At 37.2% G+C, this 26146-nt stretch overlaps 7 protein-coding genes and 2 long non-coding RNA genes across 9 annotated transcripts; 5 read left to right on the top strand and 4 right to left on the bottom strand.

Moving 5' to 3' along the window:
* Nucleotides 1-89: 89 nt before the first annotated feature.
* On the bottom strand, nucleotides 90-2020 carry LOC309705644 (hemoglobin subunit beta-2-like; the record flags this gene model as incomplete). Its single annotated transcript, XM_082531571.1, has 4 exons — nucleotides 90-299; nucleotides 397-619; nucleotides 723-837; nucleotides 2002-2020. 4 exons carry the CDS (start codon nucleotides 2018-2020, stop codon nucleotides 171-173), a joined length of 486 nt encoding a protein of 161 aa, XP_082387697.1. The 3' UTR covers nucleotides 90-170.
* On the top strand, nucleotides 741-10896 carry LOC309705643 (hemoglobin embryonic subunit alpha-like). Its single transcript, XM_082531570.1, has 6 exons — nucleotides 741-2267; nucleotides 2373-2569; nucleotides 2880-2998; nucleotides 9889-10002; nucleotides 10112-10319; nucleotides 10753-10896. The coding sequence occupies exons 1-6, from the start codon at nucleotides 2255-2257 to the stop codon at nucleotides 10879-10881; spliced, it is 780 nt and encodes a 259-aa protein (XP_082387696.1). The 5' UTR covers nucleotides 741-2254; the 3' UTR covers nucleotides 10882-10896.
* LOC309704838 (hemoglobin subunit beta-like) lies at nucleotides 4433-5682 on the bottom strand. Its single transcript, XM_082530294.1, has 3 exons — nucleotides 5426-5682; nucleotides 5044-5266; nucleotides 4433-4946 (listed from the first exon to the last, which is right to left on the bottom strand). Exons 1-3 carry the CDS (start codon nucleotides 5515-5517, stop codon nucleotides 4818-4820), a joined length of 444 nt encoding a protein of 147 aa, XP_082386420.1. The 5' UTR covers nucleotides 5518-5682; the 3' UTR covers nucleotides 4433-4817.
* A 3844-nt stretch (nucleotides 10897-14740) lies between the features above and the next one.
* On the top strand, nucleotides 14741-15899 carry LOC309704842. Its single transcript, XR_014276382.1, has 3 exons — nucleotides 14741-15167; nucleotides 15367-15584; nucleotides 15660-15899. It is a non-coding gene; the product is annotated as an uncharacterized lncRNA (long non-coding RNA).
* A 983-nt stretch (nucleotides 15900-16882) lies between these two features.
* On the bottom strand, nucleotides 16883-17684 carry LOC309704839 (hemoglobin subunit alpha-A-like). The gene is made up of 3 exons (XM_082530295.1): nucleotides 17544-17684; nucleotides 17234-17441; nucleotides 16883-17114 (listed from the first exon to the last, which is right to left on the bottom strand). Exons 1-3 carry the CDS (start codon nucleotides 17636-17638, stop codon nucleotides 16986-16988), a joined length of 432 nt encoding a protein of 143 aa, XP_082386421.1. The 5' UTR covers nucleotides 17639-17684; the 3' UTR covers nucleotides 16883-16985.
* Nucleotides 17685-18594: 910 nt separating this feature from the next.
* Nucleotides 18595-19509, top strand: LOC309704835 (hemoglobin subunit beta-A-like). The gene is made up of 3 exons (XM_082530291.1): nucleotides 18595-18751; nucleotides 18942-19164; nucleotides 19252-19509. The coding sequence occupies exons 1-3, from the start codon at nucleotides 18660-18662 to the stop codon at nucleotides 19381-19383; spliced, it is 447 nt and encodes a 148-aa protein (XP_082386417.1). The 5' UTR covers nucleotides 18595-18659; the 3' UTR covers nucleotides 19384-19509.
* Nucleotides 19510-20901: 1392 nt separating this feature from the next.
* Nucleotides 20902-21891, top strand: LOC309704263. The gene is made up of 3 exons (XR_014276179.1): nucleotides 20902-21173; nucleotides 21380-21597; nucleotides 21673-21891. It is a non-coding gene; the product is annotated as an uncharacterized lncRNA (long non-coding RNA).
* A 510-nt stretch (nucleotides 21892-22401) lies between these two features.
* LOC309705908 (hemoglobin subunit alpha-A) lies at nucleotides 22402-23199 on the bottom strand. The gene is made up of 3 exons (XM_082531982.1): nucleotides 23063-23199; nucleotides 22753-22960; nucleotides 22402-22633 (listed from the first exon to the last, which is right to left on the bottom strand). The coding sequence occupies exons 1-3, from the start codon at nucleotides 23155-23157 to the stop codon at nucleotides 22505-22507; spliced, it is 432 nt and encodes a 143-aa protein (XP_082388108.1). The 5' UTR covers nucleotides 23158-23199; the 3' UTR covers nucleotides 22402-22504.
* A 915-nt stretch (nucleotides 23200-24114) lies between these two features.
* On the top strand, nucleotides 24115-25031 carry LOC309705781 (hemoglobin subunit beta-A-like). The gene is made up of 3 exons (XM_082531763.1): nucleotides 24115-24273; nucleotides 24464-24686; nucleotides 24774-25031. Exons 1-3 carry the CDS (start codon nucleotides 24182-24184, stop codon nucleotides 24903-24905), a joined length of 447 nt encoding a protein of 148 aa, XP_082387889.1. The 5' UTR covers nucleotides 24115-24181; the 3' UTR covers nucleotides 24906-25031.
* The last annotated feature ends 1115 nt before the right edge of the window (nucleotides 25032-26146 follow it).

Raw genomic sequence — 26146 nt, 5'->3', positions numbered from 1 at the left:
TTTAAGCCTCCTCAAGACATGATTTAAAAAACAGAGTATGTAACGGTCCTATTATGAAAAAGGGGAAATAAAACAAACAACTTGAGGTATATGCTTCATATATCTTATTTATTAACATCATTTTGAGGTACAATTTAACAACAGAGTGTGTGACGGTCCTCTGCAGCTCTCTAGTAGTACTGCTTTCTGAGGGAGGACACCACCACTGCCAGGAACTTCTGAAAAGCTGCGTGTACCTCAGGAGTGAAGGCTTTACTCAGCTGGGAAGCAACCACAATGGTCAGGCAGTGACCCAGGAGCTGTAACACAACACAACATGCATGATATATCATGAACATGCTAAATAAATACATAAATATCAATAGAAGCCAGTACCATCAGTTCACAATTGCCTACCATGAAATTGTCAGGGTCCACCTGCAGTTTCTCAGAGTGCAGCGCGCTCAGCTCTGCATATGTGGCCTTGATGTTGTCCATGTCCTTCACGGCTTTTTCCAGAGCTTCCATGATGACTTTTCCATGAGACGCAACCCTTGGATTTGATGTGATGGCAGCAGCATTGTAGAGGTTTCCAAATCCACCGAAATACCTCTGAATCCAGGGGTAGACAATCAGACACCTGCGGAAACAGAAAATTTTAAATAGCTCACAATTACTAAAGAAGAGTCATATATAGAGTCATATAATCTTGCACATTCTTTAAGGGAGAAACATGGTCATACCTGGAAAAAGCTGCTTGCCCAACGACCGCATAGTCGATCTTGGAGAAGATGTCCTGGATCGCGGTGCGCTCAAAGTCTGTCCAACCATTTTGCTTTGTTGAGTTTTGCACTTGTCCTGTTAGTCAGCAGCCCACCACACGCAGCTTTTAAAGGTCTGTTTCGCTCCACCCAAAGATATGCAGTTGGGTGGAGTAGGACAGTAGGGTGGATAAACCGAGTTACATGTAACGCTTTGTACTTCTTTGTTCGTGTAACTTGAAAATCAGTCAAGAGAAAACAAGCTTTCCAGTGTAAGTCTTCGTCACATTTGTGCCAGCTTAGTTAATTAGTTTCATTATTCATAAACGTTTTCGTTACCTGATGTTTTCAGTATTACAGTTTTAAAAAATCATTTTAATGTTAGGGAATCACACAGAGCTACATTTTTAAGTTCGGGAAATTCAGAATATCATAAGAACACCTTCTGAATCGAGCTGACTCACAGACCAAATCCCAGTCTCATTTAACAGATCTGCAGACGTTTTTTTTAATTAGCTTAATTAACTGTAAGTAAACATAAATAAAGAATTGTTTAAAGATAAGGTGAGATTAAAAAAAAACCCAGAAGATTCCACTGCGCTGGAGAGATAGCATTTTGGTTTTTATTGAAACTTTTTTGGTCTCATTTTTCCATACTTCTATATCTCTTCCGCTAATTTTAGGTTGATTTTGGCAGAGTTATCATGCCCTGTGCTCACATGGGAACCTAGAAATCAACTTTCCTTCCTGAGGCTAACGGCTCAGTGTGCACCCACCTGTTGAACATCAGATATGTTTCAGTAAGGTGTTGGCTGCTAAGATATAACGTCATCATGTTGGTAACTGACAGCCTTGCAAAATCTAGAACTTGAATCAGTATTTCTAGTCCTCTACATGTTTAATTTTGGTTTTTCAGTACTAAGCTGTATGCTACGTAATTTTTATAATATGTTCTTGTATAATAATAATAATAATAATAATAATAATTATTATTATTATTATTATTGTTATTATTATTATTATTATTGTTGTTGTTGTTGTTGTTATTATTATAAATTTAAAATGTCCATTTTACTGCTTTGACTTATTTCAGCACCACATTAATATGAACAGCAACAGACTCAAAGACAACAATCACTGTCACTGGAAATCTATGTTTTGGGTTTTAAAACTGCAAACTTTTAGTATTCAGTTGGATTAATTGAATTAATTTATTAAATAAATGAATAAATAAACACTGCCTTGAGACTGGCTTACGGACTGGTCTTCAGAGCCACCATCGCAATTTTATCTTGCGTTTATCTCGAGCAGAACCTTGTGGTCATATCTCTGAGGTGGCCCGGGTGTGTCCATTGCTTGTTTCATGTATAAAAGCCCCCGTAGTTTGAGCTGATCAGGAAAAGCGAAAAACAAAACAAAAACAGGCAACATGACATCCCTTTCCGAAAAGGACAAGAACATAGTCCAAACTTTCTGGGCTAAAGTGGCTGGCAGGGAGGAGGACATCGGTTGTGATGCTGTCTCCAGGTAAATATGCCTTATGATATACAACCTATGGCCCCAACTGGACAGACCCTCTGCTGCATTTTTTACCTACTATTTACTTAACCTACATTTTACCTATGCTGACAGTGTACCCCCAGACCAAGACTTACTTCTCCCACTGGAAGGACCTGAGTCCCGGTTCTGACCCGGTGAGGAAGCACGGAGCAACCGTGATGGCTGCAGTTACTGATGCTGTCAGCAAAATTGATGATCTGATCGGAGCTCTTCTGAGCCTCAGTGAGCTGCACGCCTTCACTCTGAGAGTGGACCCTGCAAACTTCAAGGTACTTATTTATTAAATCATAGCAGTGAAACTTTTTAGTGTTTTGCTGTGAAGGTTTGGACCTAAATAAAACAGATCACAACTTTTGTGCATTTTCGTATTAATATAAAAATAATTTAATAGATTTAATATTTTTTTGTCTTTAGACATCCCAAGTTTTTCTTCCCAAATCACTATTCTCAAGCATATCTATTTTCTGTCTAAATTACACTTAACCCAGACTGTGCGGTTCAATCGTACAAAAAAAAAATGTTTGCAGAATATTACAGCAATTAAATGTGACTTTAAATGTGGCTATCATGTTTTCACAGGTTCTCTCTCACAACCTCCTTGTGGTCCTGTCCACCACATTCCCCAACGACTTCACCCCCGAGGTCCACGTGGCTATTGACAAGTTCCTGACTGCGGTGGCGCTTGCCCTGTCTGAAAAGTACCGATAAATTGCACTCTGACGGTCAACAACATGGGCTTGGATACTCCCAAACTGATTTTTAATGTAAAAACAAATAAATAAATCTAATACAGTACTGCTGTTATCTGTGTGGTGAAGTGAATTTATTTAAAGTTGATATCAACTTTCAATTTGGTGGCAAATCTAAAAAATAAAAACAATATACGTGTAATAAAGGAGGGCTGAGATGAAAGGCCAACAAAATGTGCCAGAATTTATTAAAAGTCAAGATGAGTGACCAATAAGCTTTCAGCTGGCCACTAAATAAAACTTAATGTGCAAACACAGAAAGAGTGTTCAAAGTAATAGCCTACCTTTCTAACCATTAAATGCGAGCTGCCACAGAGTAACGATTTTATTTGTTTCTACAGCTATAATGTTGTGCAATAAAAGTAACATCGCTATAACTTTATTGCAGGCTATAGGAGGCTGCCGATGTTTTGCAGATCCCAGCACAAATTAATATTCTGACGATTATATTTTTTAAAATAATATCAACATTAATTCTATTCATTCTATAAAATAGCTTTTTAGATGCCTGTATATATATTGTTGCTGCAGCAATTATGCTTTAAAATAACATGGAAAATCCAATCCAAGATAAACCCAGAACACAACACAGCAGCACATGCTGTAGTTTGCTGAGAACATCTTTATTATTGTTTATGATTCCTTTATAATTGTCCAGAGCAATGCAATAACCAACAAAATTTGTAAAGCAAAGAAAAAAATGTGTACGTTCAAATGATTTATAAAACCAAACGCTGCAAACTTTATTTTCATTATAACCATGGCCAGGGTCACATGCTCTTATTAGTAATTGACAGTTTATTTGACCTCGATCAGTTACAGCACAATCTGATTTACTAGAAGTTATGCCTTTAAAAAAAACACCCCAGAAGAAGATAGTAGTGATGTGGGAGAATAAGGTATCGATCTGATACCAAGTAAATAAAGGCCCAGTTTTGCCCATACCAATACTGATACTGATACTTTAAATCTATATAGGCAGTTTATGTAGGGGAGAGCAGTGTATCAGGATTTATGACATGAGTCATGTCATACAGTTTACGAATTCTTAACACATTTTTAATGTCGTTCTACACTAATGAGTCGACACAACTTATCTCACAAAGTTCAGTGGGCTACATACTGAATTTAGAGAATACAAACAAATTATCAACCCTATTGCACTGCAATCGATCCAATACCATGGTTGTTATGGATACCATCAACTAGAAGACACAATGGTGTTTTCCTTTTACAAGTATCACCTTGCTCACATTTGTCTGTGTGTGTTTGTGTTTGGATGTAGTTGTATTTCGTTTGTACATCAGCTGTCTCACAGAACAGTATAAAAGAACAGTGTGTAGGCCTATATATTTTTCTATATATGAACAAAGCTTACAAGACTCTCAAAGAGTTACTTTTATTTACTAATATGACCATATATTCTGAAAAAAGGGGAAATAAAATGAACAACTTGAGGTATATGCTTCATATATCGCATTTATTATCAGCATTTTGAGTCACACTTTAAAAACAGTCCTCTGTAGCTCTCTAGTAGTACTGTTTTCTGAGGGAGGACACCATTTAAAAATTAAAAGAATAGGCTCATTTATAGGTTGCACTACAAGATACACCCACCATTTAACTCTTCTGCTACACCCTGATATAATTACAAATGTTGGAAAAGGAAAAAACAACAAAGTGAAGAATATGCCCATTGTTTTATTTATTTAAGCCTCCTTAAGACATGATTAAAAAAACTGAGTATGTGACGGTCCTCTGCAGCTCTCTAGTAGTACTGCTTTCTGAGGGAGGACACCACCACTGCCAGGAACTTCTGAAAAGCTGCGTGTACCTCAGGAGTGAAGGCTTTACTCAGCTGGGAAGCAACCACAATGGTCAGGCAGTGACCCAGGAGCTGTAACACAACACAACATGCATGAGATATCATGAACATGCTAAATAAATACATAAATATCAATAGAAGCCAGTACCATCAGTTCAGCATTGCCTACCATGAAATTGTCAGGGTCCACCTGCAGTTTCTCAGAGTGCAGCGCGCTCAGCTCTGCATATGTGGCCTTGATGTTGTTCATGTCCTTCACTGCTTTTTCCAGAGCTTCCATGATGACTTTTCCATGAGACGCAACCCTTGGATTTGATGTGATGGCAGCAGCATTGTAGAGGTTTCCAAATCCACCGAAATACCTCTGAGTCCAGGGATAGACAATCAAACACCTGAGGGAATATATAAATAACCGATTTGCTCTTAGTTCTAAAAGAAAAAATTACATTGTGTAATGCAAAAAATATGCCAGCTTTTTTCATTGCACATAAAGATGCTATTCAATTAACCCCAATTTCTTTATGTTAATATAAACACAAACAATGTTTCACCTGGAAAAAGCTGCTTGTCCAACGACCGCATAGTCAATCTTGGAGAAGATGTCCTTGATCGTGGTGCGCTCAAAGTCTGTCCACACAACCATTTTGTCTTGTTGAGTTTTTCACTTGTCCTGTTGGTCAGCAGGTCACCAAGTGCAGCTTTTAAAGGTCTGTTTCACTCCACCCAAAGATATGAAATTGGGTGGAGTTGGAGAGTGGGAGTTGACTAAACTGGTTCAGTTTAACGATTCTGAGTTCAGCTTTAATAAACCATCAAAATGAATCAAAAATTAGTTTGAAACTTTTATTATGGACAAATTCAATCCATATTTGGATAATTGATCAAGGATCTAATTAACAATTATCTTTGTTTCTCCTTTTAATTGGTTTTGATGGTTGAAAATTTTCACTGTTAGAATTACCAAAATTACTGTGACTGGTAAGATAAGCTTTAGTCATACAGAATACATAAATTTGCTGTAGCTGTGTAAGTCTTTAATGTATGAACAATATATTTATATATTTAGATAATAATTCTCCAACACATGGTACCTAATATAGATATAAATGCTTAGGAGCAGTGAGCAGCCAACTCCAGATTGTAAGTCAGTGCAATGGAAAAGAGAACTTTTGGAGAAACTCTGGTATTTAAAGTGTCTGTAAAATTCTAATTTCTTGTTCAAAATTAAAATTGTGTATCAGTCAATCATTTTTCTTGGTATGAAGTGCCCAAATTCAATAGCAAACAGTTTCCAGATCTAAATATCTTTACTGAAGTGCGTAGGCACCGGGCTTTTGGTGCCAGAGCATGTGAAAGAAGTGACATAAAGAAATATATAATCTCAGTTAGAAAAGTAAATCAGTTTTTCTCTTTCAATATTAATTTTACATGTTAAGTATAACAAACATTTTTGTATTTTTAAATAATTAACACAAATACGTAAATACAGAAGCTGTCAGTGTAATGTGTGAGCTTAAATTTTGAAATTAGAGATTTTGTCAGTATTTTAAAGACACCAAAAATACTAAAGCTTAATGGGAGGTCTTCATGGTGTTTAGATCTAGTAAGACAAGAACAATAAGATACACTCATAAAGGAAACGAAGTTCACTACAGAATGTATTGTTGTTTATTTAACTACACATAAGACCAACACTTTTTTTGTTATAGTTATGTTCATAGGCCTTATGAACTCACAACACACTTATTAGTCTGAGCCTCATTAACTTTCATAATTGTATGTTTTCCTTTTCACACTTCACTGAAATGCAGGATCACCTCTATCTAAAGGGGAAATCTCAACTGTAAGCCATGTGTGAGCTCTTCTGTGCTCCCAAAAAACGTTAGATAAACACACAGATTTCCAGGAAACATTTATTGCTCTCAGGGTGGATCCACCTGTTGGAAGTTTAGATAACACAGAAACAAACGTCATCCTCAAACCTTAGTTAACGTAATTGTAAGTGCCTGTACAAATGTTAGTTAACTGCAGTATTCAAATTTTAAATCAGAATCCCTTAGCCGTACAATCCACTGTAAATGTTTATATTTAAATTACGTCTTTGAGTTTAAATGACAAAAGTTTTTAGTGCAGTGTTCAAATTTATTAGATCACCAGCCAATATGAGGTTTGTGCCACAACTGACCTAATTTCTTAAAGCATTTTTTATGTTTCTATAATGGTCAAACCACCAATATGTACAAACACTTAAATTAAAATGTTAATGCCAAAATATAATTATTTTCATTATCCATAAATTTTAAAATGTACAGCTTTACAAAAAAAAGTAAAGCACAATATTATTTCTTGATTGAGATATCAAATTACAGTTACTTACTCGCCTGTTATCCTTTATTTAATCAGGTAAAAGTCTCACCTAAAAAAAACAAAAGGAGAACCCTTTTAAGAGAAACCTGGCCACAAGGACAGTAGAAGTTATAATATAATAAATAATAGATAACAAGTAAAGAAACAAATGGGTCATTCCATCTCAAATCAGCCAACTTTTAGAACATTTCCTGCTCAACCGTCTCCAATTTGGCCAAAAACTGTCCTTTGACCTACTTTCAAATCTTTTTTTGCACGTTGAAATCTACATGTTTGAACATGAATATCTCCAATTAATGTTCAAACATTTACACATAAAAGCCTGAAAATGAAATAAAATAGAATCAGGATCTGCCAGATTTTTGAGACAGAAACAAAAAAAAGTCTGAGTTAGTTGAAATATAAACACAACAAAAAAAGAAATGTCCAGCACTCCTGCAAAGTCTGATATTTGAGTACATATTAATTGAAAACTTCAAATTGCTTAAAAATAACTAGTGATGATTTCTGAAAGATTTGAAGTTAATGTAATACATGTTGTACTCTAATCATAACTTAGTAAAAAAAATTGTTAAATATGTTCTAAAATGTCATTGTTGATAGATTTCATTGAGGGTCGTTCCATCACTAATCTTCACATTTACAGAACCTTTACTGTTAAACCACCTCAAATTTGAATAGAAAAATATTATATGCTTCAAGGTTTGGACATATCATGATTGCTGTACAATCTTAGCTTTATATATAAAATACTTTAAGTTATATATGTTTGTTGTTTCCTTGTATATTTTAACCCAAATTATTGATGGCACTAAGTTTCAGCATGATATGTAACTAGAAAATTTCTTCAAAATATAAAATATTACATGCACATATTTAACAAAATTGTTTTCTCAGTTATAAATTGAGCATTATCTGGAAATTCCAGAATTTTGAGCTTGTGATATTTATTTAGTCCAGCATGAAAGTTATATGAAAATGGGATGTTCTTCATTTTTGTGAATAAGAATCTAGTGTTAAGAAGTATTCTGTGTTTATTTTAGGGTTATTGTTTAGTTTTTTATTAGTGTGTGCTCGAACACAGAACTTTACAGGACATTTTTTTCATATTTTATTAGCCAATGCTCTGACAAATATCTGTCCCAAATGATCAATTCTGATTCATTTTGATAAGAAAGGACAGTGAAAACAGGCTTTAGCAAGAAAAATGTCATGAAAGTGTCCTTTGGGGAAAAAAAAACTATATAAAAACTTACTTGATATATGAATCTAAAATTACCAGCAATCAGTATATACTGTATATTGAAACTTTGGACCAAAAGGTTTTTATATAAACAGGGGAAAGCGGAACTGGAAACTAGATGGTGAAGTTTTTAATATATAAAGCTAAAATTTCACAGCAATTGTAATATATGTCCAAACTCTGAACTATAACATTTTAATGCAAACTGGAGAAGGTTGAACAGAAAATGTTATAAAAATGTGATGATTTGAGTTTGGACTGACCCAAGTCTTAAAAACTAAAAATATGCACACATGTAACAAAATTACTTTCTGAGGTATAATTACAGTATCATCTGAAAACTCTATTATATTTATCTATCTATATTTTGTTGTATTTGGACAGGACAACCTACTGATATTGTTGTTCTTGTGGTACAAGTTATATTGAAAATGGCATTTTCCTAATTTTTGAAGTTTTTAATTAATGTGTGCTCAAATATGGGACTTGCATGAGTACTGGAGTTTTTTGTTGTTGTTGTTGTTGTTGTTTTTCTTTCATTTTGGAACTAGCTCACACATTTTGTGATGTATCTGTCTCAATTTCAGGATCTGTATTAATTGTGACTTTAAGAAAGACCAGTGAACATTTCAGGATTCTATCTTTGATAGTCTTTGAAAGATTCATGTTCAAACATTGCTGCAGATTTCAATGTATGAAAAATTGTAGAGCAGAAGCCTTGATTTGAGACGGTTTGACCCCAAAACAACTGATATTGAATTCAGACGTGAGCACTAACATGCAAATCATATCCAACAAGAGATCATTACAAAAGTGAAATTAAAAGCAGTCATACTGGCCAAAAAGGTATTTTCTCGCTCCATTAAATTGATTGTTTTTTTTATTATATTTTTTAACCTGTTTGTGAAATAGGTTAAAAAATAAATAATTAAATAAATGTATGCCTCACCTTAAAAACTGAATTGTCTATCAAAATGTATCATTTCTCAAGATAAACAGTTATTAAATCAGTTGAAATCAAAAACACAATTTAATTTGTTAATGTAGGCTATAGACTAACAGATATTAAAATTTGAGGTATTTATAAAAGTATGTTACTTTGTGGTTCTATTCTTCAGAAATACATTTCTCTTTTCAAGTCTTTGGTTTGATTTATTTATTTATTTTTTCATTGTGTGCACTTTAATTAAGTGAACACCATTCAAACATCTTTAATGATTTACTCTTTTTCTTTAGTAGTTTAGCTAGCATGACAATTGGTTTACCGTTTATCTCACCAAAGGCGTTACATGTCACTGGGGGCCTGTCCAGGTTGCTATCTCTGAGGTGTGCCGGGTGTGTCCGTTTACTGTTCTACATATAAAAGCCTAAAGCGTTTCTGTTGGTCAAGACAACTTCAAACAGAAATCCAACAGACAAGATGACTAGTCTTTCTGCTAAGGACAAGGACACAGTCAAAGCCTTTTGGGCTAATGTGGCTGGAAAGGAGGAACAAATCGGCTGTGATGCTGTCTCCAGGTAAATATGGATTATGACTTATAATCTACGAACCCAAATTGACTACTTTAACCTGCTCCTTTTTAAAAAAAATATATGTACTGTTAACTCACCTTACATTTTTATCCAGGATGCTGACAGTGTACCCTCAGACCAAGACTTACTTCTCCCACTGGAAGGACCTGCGCCCCGGCTCTGCCCCGGTGAAGAAGCACGGAGCAACCGTGATGGCTGCAGTTACTGATGCTGTCAGCAAAATTGACGATCTGACCGGAGCTCTTCTGAGCCTCAGTGGGCTGCACGCCTTCACTCTGAGAGTGGACCCTGCTAACTTCAAGGTACTGATAATTATTACTGTCATGTTTGTGGGGTGACATTATTTGAGGTCATCTACTTAATAAAAAGTTTGTGGTTCAGTGTAATCACTGAAGTGTGAATTTGTGTGAATGTTAGAGAGAAAAAAGCCTAGTCATAGAAAAAGAAGTACTTATATGAATGGGTCAATTAGGCAAGTTGTACGAAGTGCTTTGAATGCTCCAGTAGACTAGAAAAGCAATATATATACATCGGTCCATTTACTATGACAGCGTTTGCCAAATTAATTTTTCTGTTCTATTGTGAACACTGATTGGACTACAAATTAAACTCACTCTAACTCAGCTTTCATTTGATCTTAGATAGATTACTGGTTGATCTGAAATGATGTTCTCTGGTTACAAATAAATAAATGAAAAGTCCATTCATTTCAGTGTGATCATCATCTTTCCACAGGTTCTGTCTCACAACCTCCTCGTGGTCCTGTCCACCATGTTCCCCGAGGACTTCACCCCTGAGGTCCATGTGGCTGTGGACAAGTTCCTGGCTGCTGTTGCTCTCGCCCTGTCTGAGAAATACAGATAAACTGCATTATGTGCTCGAGTACTCACTGACAGTCTCACATGTAATAAAAGATCCAATGCAATTAAACTCTCATGGTCGTTTGTGGTGATCATTTTTAAACAGTTGGATTATTATTGTAGCTTTTACCAGGAATGGGTTTTTTTCTCTTTATGGGCTAATTAAAGAAGAGTAGCGATTGATTTACTGAAAGCTTATATACACAACTTAAAAATAGAGCATGTGACGGTCCTCTGGAGCTAGTAGTACTGCCTTCTCAGGGAGGCTTGAGCTACAAAGACTCTCCTGGAAGCTGCACGGACCTCAGCAGTGAAGTATTGACCTAAACGAGCAGCAACTACAATGACCAGGCAGTCCCCCAGAACCAGCTATTCCTGTTTTATCGTCATTATTCCGAATTGCTTTCCTTTTCTTCTTCCTATTATTATTATTATTATTATTATTATTATTATTATTATTATTATTATTATTATCTTGGGTGGATGAATGGATGGAGTTTCGATGGGGGGGGGGGGGGGAATGAATTATTTTAACCACGCAGAAATACCATGACAGCTTACATAGGGTGTGACCTCGGTTGGCGTCTCACCCCGCCCCTGCTGAAGATTTTGAGTTCATGTGAAACACCTGTTACACTCGGTTGGCGTTTTGTGCTTCAACTTATTTTTAAAAATATATGAATGCATAAAAATAATAAAAAATAAAACTGACACAGATCTGTCACTATGGCTGCCACAGTGTCAGTGTCTACTGTCTGTCTACTGTTTACTATCATAGCCAAGTGCTAACAAAGGTAAACAGTTTTCGCAAGTTTTCCCAATCCCCACTAATGAATGTTATCTTGTTTCAGGATACACAATACCTGCCATTATCCAAAGACACATCTGACCGGATGTGTCTCCTTTTCTCTTTTTTTCTAAACTGAGGACCTGATGGCTTTGACCTTTTCTTTTCCACCTTCCATCAGTAATTTTTGCGCTCTAATATAAATACCCAACCCCACAACATAAACTAATAGAGCTACACCTTGTATATGTTTTTTTTCTTGGATTTCACACAAACCAGGAATAAAAATTAATACATAATGGGCTTGGATTGACAATATTATGGAAGCAGCCCGGCCCTCCCCGTGAGACTTCAGCACAGCAGCATCAGCAGCAGGCGCACCTCACGCTCACTTTTTGGGTATATGTGTGTGATAGATTTTGGAAAACAAATTATAAGTCTGTATCATTTCAGGGATTTGGAGTCATTCTGATCAGAGGCGGAGCCAGACATTTGAAACACCCGGGGCTTAGCCCTAAAGGGTAGTATGCATGTGGTATTTTTATTTTTTATTTTTTTTTATTTTTTTTTGGGGGGGGGGGGGGGTTAGAAATGACTGAAAGATTAATAGGCTCTGTTTTGAGTTTTGTTCAAAAAAGAATGACTTCATATAGGGAAAAATATATATCACATGTGCAGGACATCTTAAACTAGTTTTTTAATTAAGCAGCAAGGCAGAACAAAGTCGGGGCTGTATCAAGACACAGGGACTAAACCCCAATTCAACCAGACCCAGAACTGATCCGGAATTAAAACAGGACTACAACAGTTCAAAATCAGGACTACTGAGGACTTAACCAAGACAGAACCAGAATCAGAACTAGATGATAGTAGCACTAAAAATCATCATAGACCTGCACTACACTTATTTTTTAATTCCACCAAAGTACAATATTTAGATTGAGAAAAGTTTATATAATTATTTATCCTTGTTGTGCGAACAAGCCTGCATAACTTAATAAATATAGAATTTGAAAAATAGCAAACCTAAAAAGAAACACTAGGTACGAGATACATGAGGACCTATGATACGGTGATACTTTTGGCAAATGACCATTTGACTAACATGTGTGTCTCACCTGCTCTTGTTCATCTCTGTTCTGTCCTCATTCTCCATCTCCCTCTCTGTTCCTCTCTCTCCCTCTTTGTGCTGACAATCATCAAATATACAGTTGAAACCACATATTTATGTACTGTTCAGATCAAAACACAAACACTTTTTAATTGTAACATCAAATCGGACTAAATGTTTATTTTTTTAGATTGATAAATATAAAAAACATATTTGTTAACTTTAAGAGTAAAGAGAGAAACTATCTGTATTTCTTAATTGCAAATGGCACCAAATTGTATTCAAACTGAGCCACACTTATGGAGCTCCACAGTTCTTTTCCTGGTGTTTTGGTTGACATCTCTTGATTTTCCCATGTCACAGAAACAGACTCTGTGTTTTGCCTTATATGTATCCACAGCTGTGCCACCAGTTTACTCACATGGACTCTACTAACCTATCAGAAGCTTCTTCAGCTCAGAATGGAATCGTCTGGAGTTTCTTACTAATTAACAATAAACTTAATGTATATGTACTCCTAATTTTGATCAAAGTGATAAAAAATAGACAGCTCTGTCTCTCTTTATTCTGACATTTAACTAATTCAAAAGATATTTCAATATTTATCTAAAACAAAAGTTTACTCTAAATTGATGTTGTACAGTAAAAATGTTTTATGTTTTCTCCCTAAAGTGTAAATATCTGGTTACAAATGTGAATATCCTGCTGTGTACTGAAATCCCTCTTGTTTTGCATAGAAATATACTGAACAACATACAAAGCATAATATATAAAATAACATTTACCTGAGTTTTTTCTTTGAAAGAAGCCTCTAATGTCCATTCTTATATTTCAGTACATAACTGAAACCGATTTAGTCGGGGAGGGTAAGAACTGAAAATATGAAATAAACACACGTAAGCTAAGACTCTAAAAAATAGCATTTGTTCGGCTTTTCATTTCGCCATTTGTTGATTCACTTGAAGAGCGAGTAACGTAATATTGGTCAAGTGATCAGTTTGATATCAATCTTTCGTGATGCACCGTCATATTTACATTATTTGTACGGTACGAATGATTTGCTTTGGTAACTGGTCAAACTTAAGCTCTCCTTAGTATGGCTGGCTCCGTTTCTCCAACAGCGCACACAGGCAGCAGCTGCCCCGCCCCCTCGCTCAGTCACTTAGTGCCTGAGCTCGGATCATACCAATATCAGGGGGGATTCATGCACAGTCGTAAATTCCCACAGTGTGCACTATGTGCTTCGAATATTGTGTGTACTTTTTGTTTTATACAGTTGTCAGCCAGACATCTAACTATGAAAAAATTACACTCCAAAAGACCCCGGGCTTCTGACAAAACAACCCGGGCTTAAGCCCAGTAAGCCACCCCCACGCTCCGCCCCTGTCTTCGAGTGAATCAACAAATGGCGAAATGAAAAGCAGAACAACAACAATGCTGTTTCTTTATAGAGTCTTAGCTTACACATGTGTTTATTTCATATTTTCAGTCGTTACCCTCCGCGGCTAAATAAATCGGTTTCAGTAATGCACTGATATACAAGAATGGGCATAAGGAGCTTCTTTCAAAGAAAAAACTCTGGTAGATGTTATTTTATATATTATGCTTTGTATGTTGTTCAGTATATTTCTATGGAAAACAAGAGGAACTTCAATACACAGCAGTATATTCACAGTTTAAACCAGATACTTACATACACTTTATGGAAAACACAAGAACATTTTATTACTGTACAACATCAATTTAGAGTAAACTTGGACAGGGGCATGCAGTCTAAAGGAATAGTGGCAAAATTGCTAATGAACGGGAAAAAAATCTATATAAATTAAAAAGTTAGAGTTAAAAACACACTTCAACATATTAGATGCTCATATGTGCAGGTGCTGAGAGAAAAATAACAAATGAAGAAAATGTTTTGGGGTTTTTGAGCTTTTCTCCTTATGCAAAAATCACACCTTCAAAATCAGTTAAATTCTGCCTTACATTTTATCATATTCATTTACAATTAGGTTTATTGGTAAATGAATATTCGACACTGAATGGCGTCGAACAATTGATGTCGAGTTGATGGTGTTTTTAATGTTTCATGTTCTTGTCTTTTTTCTGTTCTTTTCCCAGTCTTCTGGCAAAAATTATATCTGACTTATTAACAGCCTTTGTCCTTGGTTCTGATCCAATCAGATGCTTCCGGACTAAGAGGGGTGGTAGCGGCCAATTAATAAAGTCCTCCAAAAGGGACCTATGTTTTGTGAACGAAGACTAATTTCAGCGAAGCTGGAGAAAATCTTATTTCTAACAATATGGTCGAGTGGACAGGTGCTGAGCTCAGCGCGATCACATACCTGTGGGGAAAGATTTATGTGGCTGAAATTGGCACCCAGGCCCTGAGCAGGTGAGTTACGTTAGATGATAATTTAACGACGCCTATTGGTATCTCCAAATTAATTATTCTTGTTTTTACACGCCTTGTTATTTACCGCATGATAACAGAATTTGTTTTTGGTTTGTTTTCGTTTTGTTTTTATTAATCTGCCACAGAAAACAACTTAATTCAACCGAAATAAAAGAAAAAGTAAAACTCTTTATTTCAGGCTTCTGATTGTGTAACCTTGGACTCAGAGATACTTCCAAGTCTTTGGCAACTTGTCCACCAATGCTGCCATTATGTGAAACCACAAACTAGCCAAGCACGGAAGGACTGTGATGGTTGGTCTGGAAAATGCTGTGAAGAACAACATTAAGCAGACCTACGCCAAAACTGAGCGTTATGCACTCTGAGTAGCTCCGTGTTGATCCTGACAACTTCAGGGTATGTGATCTGAGACTTTTTCCACCAGTGATAATGATGAAGCATGCCATTATTATTGTTTCCCTTTCATTTTAGGTGCTTTCTGAAATTGTCGCTTTTTGTGTAGCCTCCAAGTTTGGACCTCAAGTCTTCGCCCCTGATGTCCAGATGACCTGGCAGACATTCCTCGCTGTGGTCGTCTCTGCCCTGGGCAAACAGTACCACTGAACTTGTGGAATTATAGTTCATATTCATAAACAAATAATTTACAGCAGTGTTTCCGTTTAGCGCTTCGAAGCTGATGCATGTGACAAATAAATTTCCAGTTAAATAAAATTCTCTTTGTGTGATCATTTTCAATTGCATTTTGTTTTTCTACTCAAGCCTTCCAAGAGCAGATTTTTACAAGGGATTGTGAACTTATACTGAAAATGTTCATGATAGTAATAATAATAATAGAAATATTAATAAGGGTGGTGTCATTTCTTTTTAACTCAGCCAGTAAGTTGTAGTTAGAATTATCCATGTTGTATTATCTGAAATTAAAACCTCCTAAGCTCATTCTTAAAAAAGCGTCTATATTTTACTTCTTATCTTTGCAAAGGGTGACGCTGCCGGTTTCTATTTAGTCCGTTTCAAAATGTGCACTTTGATATAAATGGGTGAGGTCGCGTGACATTATTGATAACAGTGCATCAAAAATACTGTTGGTTATAGTTGTGGACCATGATAAAGGATTTGAAATATTGTGTACATTACATTACGTTGCACTGTCCACTTTCTGCTTCAACATAACAAATTTCCCTCGTGTGGGGCTAATAAAGGTTATCTTATCCTATTAAATTCTTTTAATCCAAGAATCCAAAAAGGGTTTCTTCCACGTGTTCGGTAAGATAAGCAGAAAATGGATATGTATTAGAAGAAGAAAAAAGAAGCTTATTTTGTATAATTATATACAATGTTCATTACTTGTGTGTTCAGAAAAAGTATATAAAATGCCAAATCAAACTGTTTAATATCACGCCATGCTTAATGAATGAAATCCTTGTATACACATTACTATTTACTACCCATTTAAGCAAAGCTTTGGGGTAATTCCTCCACTATAAAGTAAAACGAATATTCAGTGCAAAATGTTAGAAGGTTAAATTTGCATTTAACACAACTGTATGTTCATTTCTGATTGAATTTTCTCTTTTCCTATGCTCCCACACCCCCTTCTGTCACTACAATATTATTAATTTAATTTCTTAACACACCCCTGCAATTATATCAAAAGTGAATAGTGTAGGGATGCAGACAAAGAAGAAAGGACCAGCTTCCAGAGTTTATTATATTTATTAACGGAGCCCTGCCATTTTAAGAAGTTTTATTGACATTACTGTAGATGACAGGCTTCAGTGGCTCCGGAGTTGCCGGGTTTTAGCGATATTTCTCGGACAGAGCGAGAGCCAAGTTCTGGAGGAACTTGTCAACGGAGACGTGGACTTCGGGAGTGAAGTCTGCGGGGAAGAACATGCCCATGCACAAGATGATGTTGTGAGAAAGGATCTGTGAGGCAAAAAACACATGCATATGTTAGGTCGAAAAGTCTATATTGCCTCTTGACTAATGGTAATCTCTGTCTACAACGTGATCATTGTTGCGTGGATGTTACTGGGTGAGCTCACCCTGAAGTTGGCAGGGTCCACTCTGAGCTTGAAAGCGTGGAGCTCGCTGAGGGCAGACAGACCTCCAGTAAGGTCGTCAATCTTTGACACAGCGTCTCCAATGGCCGCCATGATGGTGGCACCATGCTTTTTCACCTGCGCAGAGCTTGGACTCAGATCGGACCAGTGAGAAAAGTAGATCTTGGTCTGGGGATAAGCAGTCAGCATCCTGTAAAATATATATTCAAATGATGGAAATATGAATAAGTACTTACTAATTAATTAAAACTATGAATGAATAAAGAATGAAAAGAAAGGGGCTCAATACAACCTCCCCAGTGCCTCTCCTCCAATCTCAGCTGTCTTCGGGGACACTTTGGCCCAGAAGTTCCTCACCACGGCCTTGTCCTTTCCAGAGAGACTCATGTCTGCGTTTTCTTCAGTTGTCTTCTGAACTGAAAGTGTTGACTATTTGTCACTATCATTTTTATATAACACCAAAATGGACCACACCCAGTATCACATTTAAACCACACCTCTGCGATAAAGAAAAAAATCCAGCACTTTCCGAGGTATTTCTTGAGATAAAAGTTAACGCCCCTCCTTGTTTTTAAGATATGACTTATTTTGTTGGGGAAGAAACTAATATATTTATCCCTTAAAGAAATTATTAAATAGCAAGAGGTTGTTGAAAAAGCAATGTGATATTTTATAAAATAATGTCCGAAGTGTAAAATATGAAACAAGTGGCAAATAATCTCTCGCTGCCAAACGCTCGTTTGGTCTCAAGAGAGAATTAGAGAATTAGATGACAACATAAGCACTCACAGAATGACACCACATAATCAAAAATTAAGATATTTTTTACCAAAATCTTGGTAAGTAATCATATCCGAGGCATGATGTGAGATATAAAAGGATGACTGGTTGTTGCGCTTCATGTGCGACTGCACAGCACCTTTATCCTTTGTATCCTATTTATTAGAGGTTGGAGAATTGTTCTCAAATAAAATAGGCTACATTTCTTTACTAGAGATGTGTGTTGCATATATATATATACACATCAGAAACGGGTATTTACCCTACTTTCAGGCCAGCTTGTTGGGATCTGATCACTTACGAAAGATCAGAAATCACTTTCGAGGTTTAAATGTTTTTTACTGTACGTATAGGTTAAAAACAGTCTATAAAGACCTGTAGTCTATAATTCTTATACTTATTTCTACATTTGTTACATAAAAATATGTGTTTGCGTTTTTTCCTTATAATCTGGTAAAGATTATCTTACTCATGGGCAACAACCCAAAAGCCTGACGGCTATAGTCCAATCAGATGCTTCCAGGACGAAGAGGTGTGGCACTATGTAATTAATAAAAAGCTCCCGAAGATCGGCGTTTGCGAAAAGGTTTCTGATCACAAGCTACGTGAAAACCTTTACGCTGTCAAAATGGTCGAGTGGACAGATGCTGAGCGCAAGGCCATCATAGGCCTTTGGGGGAAAATCGATGTGGGGGAAATCGGTCCCCAGGCCCTCAGCAGGTAACCTGCAGCTCATTGCAATTTAGAAACACATTTATGTATTGAGTGACTTTCTCTTCCTATAATCTTAAAACCGAACTGAAACCAATGCATCTACACGTATGTTTGTCTTTTTAGATTAAAATGCATTTTTTTTTTTAATTATATGCATTAAAATTGTCATTTTTTTCTGTCTCTTGTCTTATTCCAGGCTTCTGATTGTGTGCCCCTGGGGTAAGAGATACTTCAAAGAATTTGGAGACCTGTCCACCAACGCTGCCATTATGGGAAACCCCAAAGTGGCACAGCACGGGAAGACCGTGATGGGTGGTCTGGAAAATGCTGTGAAGAACTTGGACAACATCACTCAGACCTACGCCAAACTGAGCACTATGCACTCTGAGAAGCTCCACGTGGATCCCGATAACTTCAGGGTATGTCCCCACCAGTACCAAGAAACATTTATCACTATTAGATCAGGAGTAATTCTTTAATTATTTTGTCCAACTCTCTCACTTTAGGTGCTCGCTGAATGCATCAGCCTGTGTGTGGCCGCTAAGTTTGGTCCCAGCGTCTTCACCGCTGAGGTCCAGGAAGCCTGGCAGAAGTTTTTGTCCGTGGTCGTTTCTGCCCTGGGTAGACAGTACCGCTAAATCTCTGGAGTGCCAGTTCATCAAAGATGTGCAACAGTCATAAAAGTGATTTTAAAATCGTATCTCTTTAACTCTGTTGCCATATGCACTAATAAAAAAAATAAATTAAATTATAACAAACTCAAACTCATTCTCTGTGCGATCATTTCAGGTGTTCTTATACCCGACAATACAACACTATGAACCGTTTAGTGTCATTTTAATTTAAAAACAACATTAATGACTTCTTAATTAAGAAATATGCCCCGACTCATTCATTATTTACGTTTCTTTGTCCTTAGTTTGTGTTTAAGTTTTGTGAACGAAGACTAATTTCAGCGAAGCTTGAGAAAATCTTATCTATCAATATGGCCGAGTGGACAGGCGCTGAGCTCAGCGCGATCACGTCCCTGTGGGCAGTGGCGGTCCTAGCCTGTTTGGCGCCTCGGGCGAGCACTCCCTCTGCCGCCCCCCCCCCCCCCCCCCACACACACACACACATAAAACATATTAAGGATTGTACATTAACATAAAACTGTTGTCGAAATTCACCAGAGAAACACACACACACACACACATGAAGAGAGGGAGAGTATGCATTGTATGCAAACGGCTACCAAACAGCCATCATAATTCGTCATATAATGAGAACAGGACAAATCAACAATTCACAATGACTAATTAATATTATATTATTGGATATATTGTTTGGAGTTTAGTCTGTTACTGTTACTATTTTTACAATTTCTTCTTGGAGCAACTGTAACCCACATAATTTTCTTAGGGATTAATAAAGTATTCTGATCCTGATTGTTTTAAGATGACCCGCCATATCTTTTGCTCGTTCCTCCTTCTCTTCTTTTCTATTTTTTCTAAACTGAGCACCTGATGGCTTTGAACTTTTCTTGTCCATCTTCCATTGGTTTTAATTTTGCACTCCAGTATGAGCACAAATCCCCCAACTCGAGAATCACCACAACATAACCTAATAGACCTACACCTTAGTTCACAGATTCACTTTGTCTAAGGTGTATTTCTGGGATTTCACACAACCCAGGATTCAAATCATGAATACATAATGGGATTGGATTTACATCATTATGAACCCGTTTCCACGGGTTGTGTGTGAGACATTAAATATTCAAAATATAAAATATAATAAATTTTAAATTGTTATTGATCCCATTACCCCGAGTCTTTAAGTGTATATTTATTTTCTTACTCTTCTTATATTTATTGTTTGTTTTCTTGCACTGCTGTAACTGGAGCCTCGTCGTCTCTCTATATACTTGACTGTATGTAGCGGAGATGACAATAAAGTTTACTTTGACTTCAGCAGCGAGCAGGCGCACCGAGGGCTCTCGCGCTCACTTTTCATGTATAGAATTTCGAAAAAACATCGGTGCAAATTATAAGTCTGTATCATAATGTCTGGTGTTTTCGTGTTTGTTGTTTTGTTTTTATTTTGTTTTACTTTGCGAGTTATTAGATGCTGCTCCAGCCAGCCAGAGACTCCCCCGCCGCCCCGCCCTCTCCTCCCTGCGCCGCAAGCAGCAGGCGCACCTCGCAAACGGAGGGCGCCCGTACTCCCAGCAAATGGGCGATAGAAAACCGATCGGGGCCTATGCCATTACCAATATGCGCTGGCTGATGTCGGGGCAGCATGAGTAGGCTCCGAGCATTTTTTTTTTTTTTTTTTTTGCCGATGCCCGTGATGCCGCCCCCCACCAAGATGCCGCCCGTATCAAAAACCGCTACTGCTTGTGGGGAAAGATGTATGGGGCTGGAATTGGCGCCTAGGCCCTGAGCAGGTGAGTTATGTTGGATGACGATTTAGCGACGCTTTATTGGTATCATCAAATTAATTATTCTTGTTTTTACATGCCTTGTTATTTACCGCATGATAACAGGATATTTCTTTTGTTTGTTTTCGTTTTGTTTTTATTAATCTGGCACAGAAAACAACTTAATGCAATCGAAATAAAAGAAAAAGTAAAATTGAGACTCTTTATTTCAGGCTTCTCATTGTGTATCAGTGGACTCAGAGACACTTCCAACTCTTTGGCAACCTGTCCACCAATGCTGCCATTATGTGAAACCACAAACTAGCCAAGCACGGAAGGACTGTGATGGTTGGTCTGGAAAATGCTGTGAAGAACAACATTAAGCAGACCTACGCCAAAACTGAGCGTTATGCACTCTGAGTAGCTCCGTGTTGATCCTGACAACTTCAGGGTATGTGATCTGAGACTTTTTCCACCAGTGATAATGATGAAGCATGCCATTATTATTGTTTCCCTTTCATTTTAGGTGCTTTCTGAAATTGTCGCTTTTTGTGTAGCCTCCAAGTTTGGATCTCAAGTCTTCGCCCCTGATGTCCAGATGACCTGGCAGACATTCCTCGCTGTGGTCGTCTCTGCCTTGGGCAAACAGTACCACTGAACTTGTGGAATTATAGTTCACATTCATAACCAAATAATTTACAGCAGCGCTTCCGTTTAGCGCTTCGAAGCTGATGCATGTGACAAATAAATTTCCAGTTAAATAAAATTCTCTTTGTGTGATCATTTTCAATTGCATTTTGTTTTTCTACTCAAGCCTTCCAAGAGCAGATTTTTACAAGGGATTGTGAACTTATACTGAAAATGTTTATGAGAGTAATAATAATAATAGTAATAATAATAATAATGATAGTAATATTAACAGGGGTGGTGTCATTTCTTTTTAACTCAGCCAGTAAGTTGTAGTTAGAATTATCCATGTTGTATTATCTGAAATTAAAACCTCCTAAGCTCATTCTTAAAAAGGCGTCTATATTTTACTTCTTATCTTTGCAAAGGGTGACGCTGCCGGTTTCTATTTTGTCCGTTTCAAAATGAACACAACTGTATGTTCATTTCTGATTGAATTTTCTCTTTTCCTATGCTCCCACACCCCCTTCTGTCACTACAATATTATTATTTTAATTTCTTAACACACCCCTGCAATTATGTCAAAAGTGAATAGTGTAGGGATTCAGACAAAGAAGAAAGGACCAGCTTCCAGAGTTTATTATATTTATTAACGGAGCCCTGCCATTTTAAGAAGTTTTATTGACATTACTGTAGATGACAGGCTTCAGTGGCTCCGGAGTTGCCGGGTTTTAGCGATATTTCTCGGACAGAGCGAGAGCCAAGTTCTGGAGGAACTTGTCAACGGAGACGTGGACTTCGGGAGTGAAGTCTGCGGGGAAGAACATGCCCATGCACAAGATGATGTTGTGAGAAAGGATCTGTGAGGCAAAAAACACATGCATATGTTAGGTCGAAAAGTCTATATTGCCTCTTGACTAATGGTAATCTCTGTCTACAACGTGATCATTGTTGCGTGGATGTTACTGGGTGAGCTCACCCTGAAGTTGGCAGGGTCCACTCTGAGCTTGAAAGCGTGGAGCTCGCTGAGGGCAGACAGACCTCCAGTAAGGTCGTCAATCTTTGACACAGCGTCTCCAATGGCCGCCATGATGGTGGCACCATGCTTTTTCACCTGCGCAGAGCTTGGACTCAGATCGGACCAGTGAGAAAAGTAGATCTTGGTCTGGGGATAAGCAGTCAGCATCCTGTAAAATATATATTCAAATGATGGAAATATGAATAAGTACTTACTAATTAATTAAAACTATGAATGAATAAAGAATGAAAAGAAAGGGGCTCAATACAACCTCCCCAGTGCCTCTCCTCCAATCTCAGCTGACTTCGGGGACACTTTGGCCCAGAAGTTCCTCACCACGGCCTTGTCCTTTCCAGAGAGACTCATGTCTGCGTTTTCTTCAGTTGTCTTCTGAACTGAAAGTGTTGACTATTTGTCACTATCATTTTTATATAACACCAAAATGGACCACACCCAGTATCACATTTAAACCACACCTCTGCGATAAAGAAAAAAATCCAGCACTTTCCGAGGTATTTCTTGAGATAAAAGTTAACGCCCCTCCTTGTTTTTAAGATATGACTTATTTTGTTGGGGAAGAAACTAATATATTTATCCCTTAAAGAAATTATTAAATAGCAAGAGGTTGTTGAAAAAGCAATGTGATATTTTATAAAATAATGTCCGAAGTGTAAAATATGAAACAAGTGGCAAATAATCTCTCGCTGCCAAACGCTCGTTTGGTCTCAAGAGAGAATTAGAGAATTAGATGACAACATAAGCACTCACAGAATGACACCACATAATCAAAAATTAAGATATTTTTTACCAAAATCTTGGTAAGTAATCATATCCGAGGCATGATGTGAGATATACCGTAAAAGGATGACTGGTTGTTGCGCTTCATGTGGGACTGCACAGCACCTTTATCCTTTGTATCCTATTTATTAGAGGTTGGAGAATTGTTCTCAAATAAAATAGGCTACATTTCTTTACTAGAGATGTGTGTTGCATATATATATATACATCAGAAACGGGTATTTACCCTACTTTCAGGCCAGCTTGTTGGGATCTGATCACTTACGAAAGATCAGAAATCACTTTCGAGGTTTAAATGTTTTTTACTGTACGTATAGGTTAAAAACAGTCTATAAAGACCTGTAGTCTATAATTCTTATACTTATTTCTACATTTGTTACATAAAAATATGTGTTTGCGTTTTTTCCTTATAATCTGGTAAAGATTATCTTACTCATGGGCAACAACCCAAAAGCCTGACGGCTATAGTCCAATCAGATGCTTCCAGGACGAAGAGGTGTGGCACTATGTAATTAATAAAAAGCTCCCGAAGATCGGCGTTTGCGAAAAGGTTTCTGATCACAAGCTACGTGAAAACCTTTACGCTGTCAAAATGGTCGAGTGGACAGATGCTGAGCGCAAGGCCATCATAGGCCTTTGGGGGAAAATCGATGTGGGGGAAATCGGTCCCCAGGCCCTCAGCAGGTAACCTGCAGCTCATTGCAATTTAGAAACACATTTATGTATTGAGTGACTTTCTCTTCCTATAATCTTAAAACCGAACTGAAACCAATGCATCTACACGTATGTTTGTCTTTTTAGATTAAAATGCTTTTTTTTTTTTTAATTATATGCATTAAAATTGTCATTTTTTCTGTCTCTTGTCTTATTCCAGGCTTCTGATTGTGTGCCCCTGGGGTAAGAGATACTTCAAAGAATTTGGAGACCTGTCCACCAACGCTGCCATTATGGGAAACCCCAAAGTGGCACAGCACGGGAAGACCGTGATGGGTGGTCTGGAAAATGCTGTGAAGAACTTGGACAACATCACTCAGACCTACGCCAAACTGAGCACTATGCACTCTGAGAAGCTCCACGTGGATCCCGATAACTTCAGGGCATGTCCCCACCAGTACCAAGAAACATTTATCACTATTAGATCAGGAGTAATTCTTTAATTATTTTGTCCAACTCTCTCACTTTAGGTGCTCGCTGAATGCATCAGCCTGTGTGTGGCCGCTAAGTTTGGTCCCAGCGTCTTCACCGCTGAGGTCCAGGAAGCCTGGCAGAAGTTTTTGTCCGTGGTCGTTTCTGCCCTGGGTAGACAGTACCGCTAAATCTCTGGAGTGCCAGTTCATCAAAGATGTGCAACAGTCATAAAAGTGATTTTAAAATCATATCTCTTTAACTCTGTTGTCATATGCACTAATAAAAACAAAATAAAATAAAAAACTCAACTCAAACTCATTCTCTGTGCGATCATTTCAGGTGTTCCTATACCCGATAATTCAACACTAAGAATCCTTTTGTGTCAGTTTAATTTTGTCTTCAAAAACAACATTAATGACTTTTTTAATTAAGAAATATGCCCCGACTCATTCATTATTTACATTTCTTTGTCCTCATTACAACGTTTTTTTTAAAAAGATATTTAATATTATATAACGGATTGCCATCTCCTCTGATTCTCAACCAGCATTCATTCTACTATATCGATTGCGACTATGGATATAGTAGTGTTGATTTTTTTTATTTTTGTTTTTTTATTTTATTTTAGAATCTTTGGGTACCACTGAGTTTTCTGAAGTGTCAGTTCACATTTACAAACAAAAAGGTGTGCAGCAGTCTTCCGGTTTCTGACATGTTCCCGCTTTGAAACTATAGAAAAATGAAATGCAATAAACTGGCTGCAACCTGTTGTGGCGTGATCACCTGGAAAAGTGCCGGGGTGGTGAGAATAAGGTGTGTGCCCTTGTGAGTCAGCAAATTGTATATTTGTTGCGAGTTATTTACAGTAATTTATTCCTTATCTTTGCCAGCGGAGAACGGTTATTCTGGCTTCTTCAAAAATGTACAGTTTGATATAAAAGGGAGTGGTTTTCTAAAATTAATGATAACAGTGTGTCACATATTGTGAGGGCGCGGTTGAAAGTTTTGGAACTGATACACACCGGGTGCCCGGGTCTTTTAGTACTTTATGACAGAAGATCTTACAAAAATCTTCATGCATATCTCCTCATTATTTTTGAACAAACAAAGTTACCACTGTTAAAATGTGCTTTATTTCTGCAGGCGTCAGCCGGGGATTATAGTGCAGCTCTAAATGCATGCAAGTGAATAAACAGAGTTCCTATACTCACGTGATATTCAAAATGGAGAATAAAGAGAGTGCAATCCATCCAGCCATCCATCCATCCATCATCTTCATCTGGATCTAAAGTCAAAGCTCCCACAGTCGCCCAAATGCGTCATCTAGTGGATAAAATTTGACATTGACGAGCTTGTTTTATAGAGCTAAGATAAACTAAAATTAGAGCGGATTACAATTACTGTGCAAAACAGGGGAAAGGGTTATTTG

The sequence above is a fragment of the Aulonocara stuartgranti genome (genome assembly GCF_965226115.1).
Source record: "Aulonocara stuartgranti genome assembly, chromosome: 4".
Taxonomy (NCBI): Eukaryota; Metazoa; Chordata; class Actinopteri; order Cichliformes; family Cichlidae; genus Aulonocara; species Aulonocara stuartgranti.
The sequence above is the reverse complement of the archived record's forward strand: the minus strand, read 5'-3'. Positions and strand labels throughout refer to the sequence as shown.

What these genes read in the sequence shown, in the direction of transcription:
- LOC309705643 (XM_082531570.1), top strand. An exon ending in TGGACCCTGCAAACTTCAAG is followed by an intron (nt 2,570 to 2,879) that starts GTACTTATTTAT and finishes ATGTTTTCACAG; the next exon opens with GTTCTCTCTCACAACCTCCT. An exon ending in GCGCTTGCCCTGTCTGAAAA is followed by an intron (nt 2,999 to 9,888) that starts GTACCGATAAAT and finishes AACTTCAAACAG; the next exon opens with AAATCCAACAGACAAGATGA.
- LOC309704838 (XM_082530294.1), bottom strand. Translation starts at nt 5,517, where the DNA reads ATGGTTGTGTGGACAGACTTTGAGCGCACCACGATCAAGGACATCTTC. An exon ending in GGACAAGCAGCTTTTTCCAG is followed by an intron (nt 5,267 to 5,425) that starts GTGAAACATTGT and finishes ATATTCCCTCAG; the next exon opens with GTGTTTGATTGTCTATCCCT. An exon ending in TGGACCCTGACAATTTCATG is followed by an intron (nt 4,947 to 5,043) that starts GTAGGCAATGCT and finishes GTTGTGTTACAG; the next exon opens with CTCCTGGGTCACTGCCTGAC.
- LOC309704839 (XM_082530295.1), bottom strand. Translation starts at nt 17,638, where the DNA reads ATGAGTCTCTCTGGAAAGGACAAGGCCGTGGTGAGGAACTTCTGGGCC. An exon ending in GGAGGAGAGGCACTGGGGAG is followed by an intron (nt 17,442 to 17,543) that starts GTTGTATTGAGC and finishes TATATTTTACAG; the next exon opens with GATGCTGACTGCTTATCCCC. An exon ending in TGGACCCTGCCAACTTCAGG is followed by an intron (nt 17,115 to 17,233) that starts GTGAGCTCACCC and finishes TTTGCCTCACAG; the next exon opens with ATCCTTTCTCACAACATCAT.
- LOC309704835 (XM_082530291.1), top strand. Translation starts at nt 18,660, where the DNA reads ATGGTCGAGTGGACAGATGCTGAGCGCAAGGCCATCATAGGCCTTTGG. An exon ending in GGTCCCCAGGCCCTCAGCAG is followed by an intron (nt 18,752 to 18,941) that starts GTAACCTGCAGC and finishes GTCTTATTCCAG; the next exon opens with GCTTCTGATTGTGTGCCCCT. An exon ending in TGGATCCCGATAACTTCAGG is followed by an intron (nt 19,165 to 19,251) that starts GTATGTCCCCAC and finishes CTCTCACTTTAG; the next exon opens with GTGCTCGCTGAATGCATCAG.
- LOC309705908 (XM_082531982.1), bottom strand. Translation starts at nt 23,157, where the DNA reads ATGAGTCTCTCTGGAAAGGACAAGGCCGTGGTGAGGAACTTCTGGGCC. An exon ending in GGAGGAGAGGCACTGGGGAG is followed by an intron (nt 22,961 to 23,062) that starts GTTGTATTGAGC and finishes TATATTTTACAG; the next exon opens with GATGCTGACTGCTTATCCCC. An exon ending in TGGACCCTGCCAACTTCAGG is followed by an intron (nt 22,634 to 22,752) that starts GTGAGCTCACCC and finishes TTTGCCTCACAG; the next exon opens with ATCCTTTCTCACAACATCAT.
- LOC309705781 (XM_082531763.1), top strand. Translation starts at nt 24,182, where the DNA reads ATGGTCGAGTGGACAGATGCTGAGCGCAAGGCCATCATAGGCCTTTGG. An exon ending in GGTCCCCAGGCCCTCAGCAG is followed by an intron (nt 24,274 to 24,463) that starts GTAACCTGCAGC and finishes GTCTTATTCCAG; the next exon opens with GCTTCTGATTGTGTGCCCCT. An exon ending in TGGATCCCGATAACTTCAGG is followed by an intron (nt 24,687 to 24,773) that starts GCATGTCCCCAC and finishes CTCTCACTTTAG; the next exon opens with GTGCTCGCTGAATGCATCAG.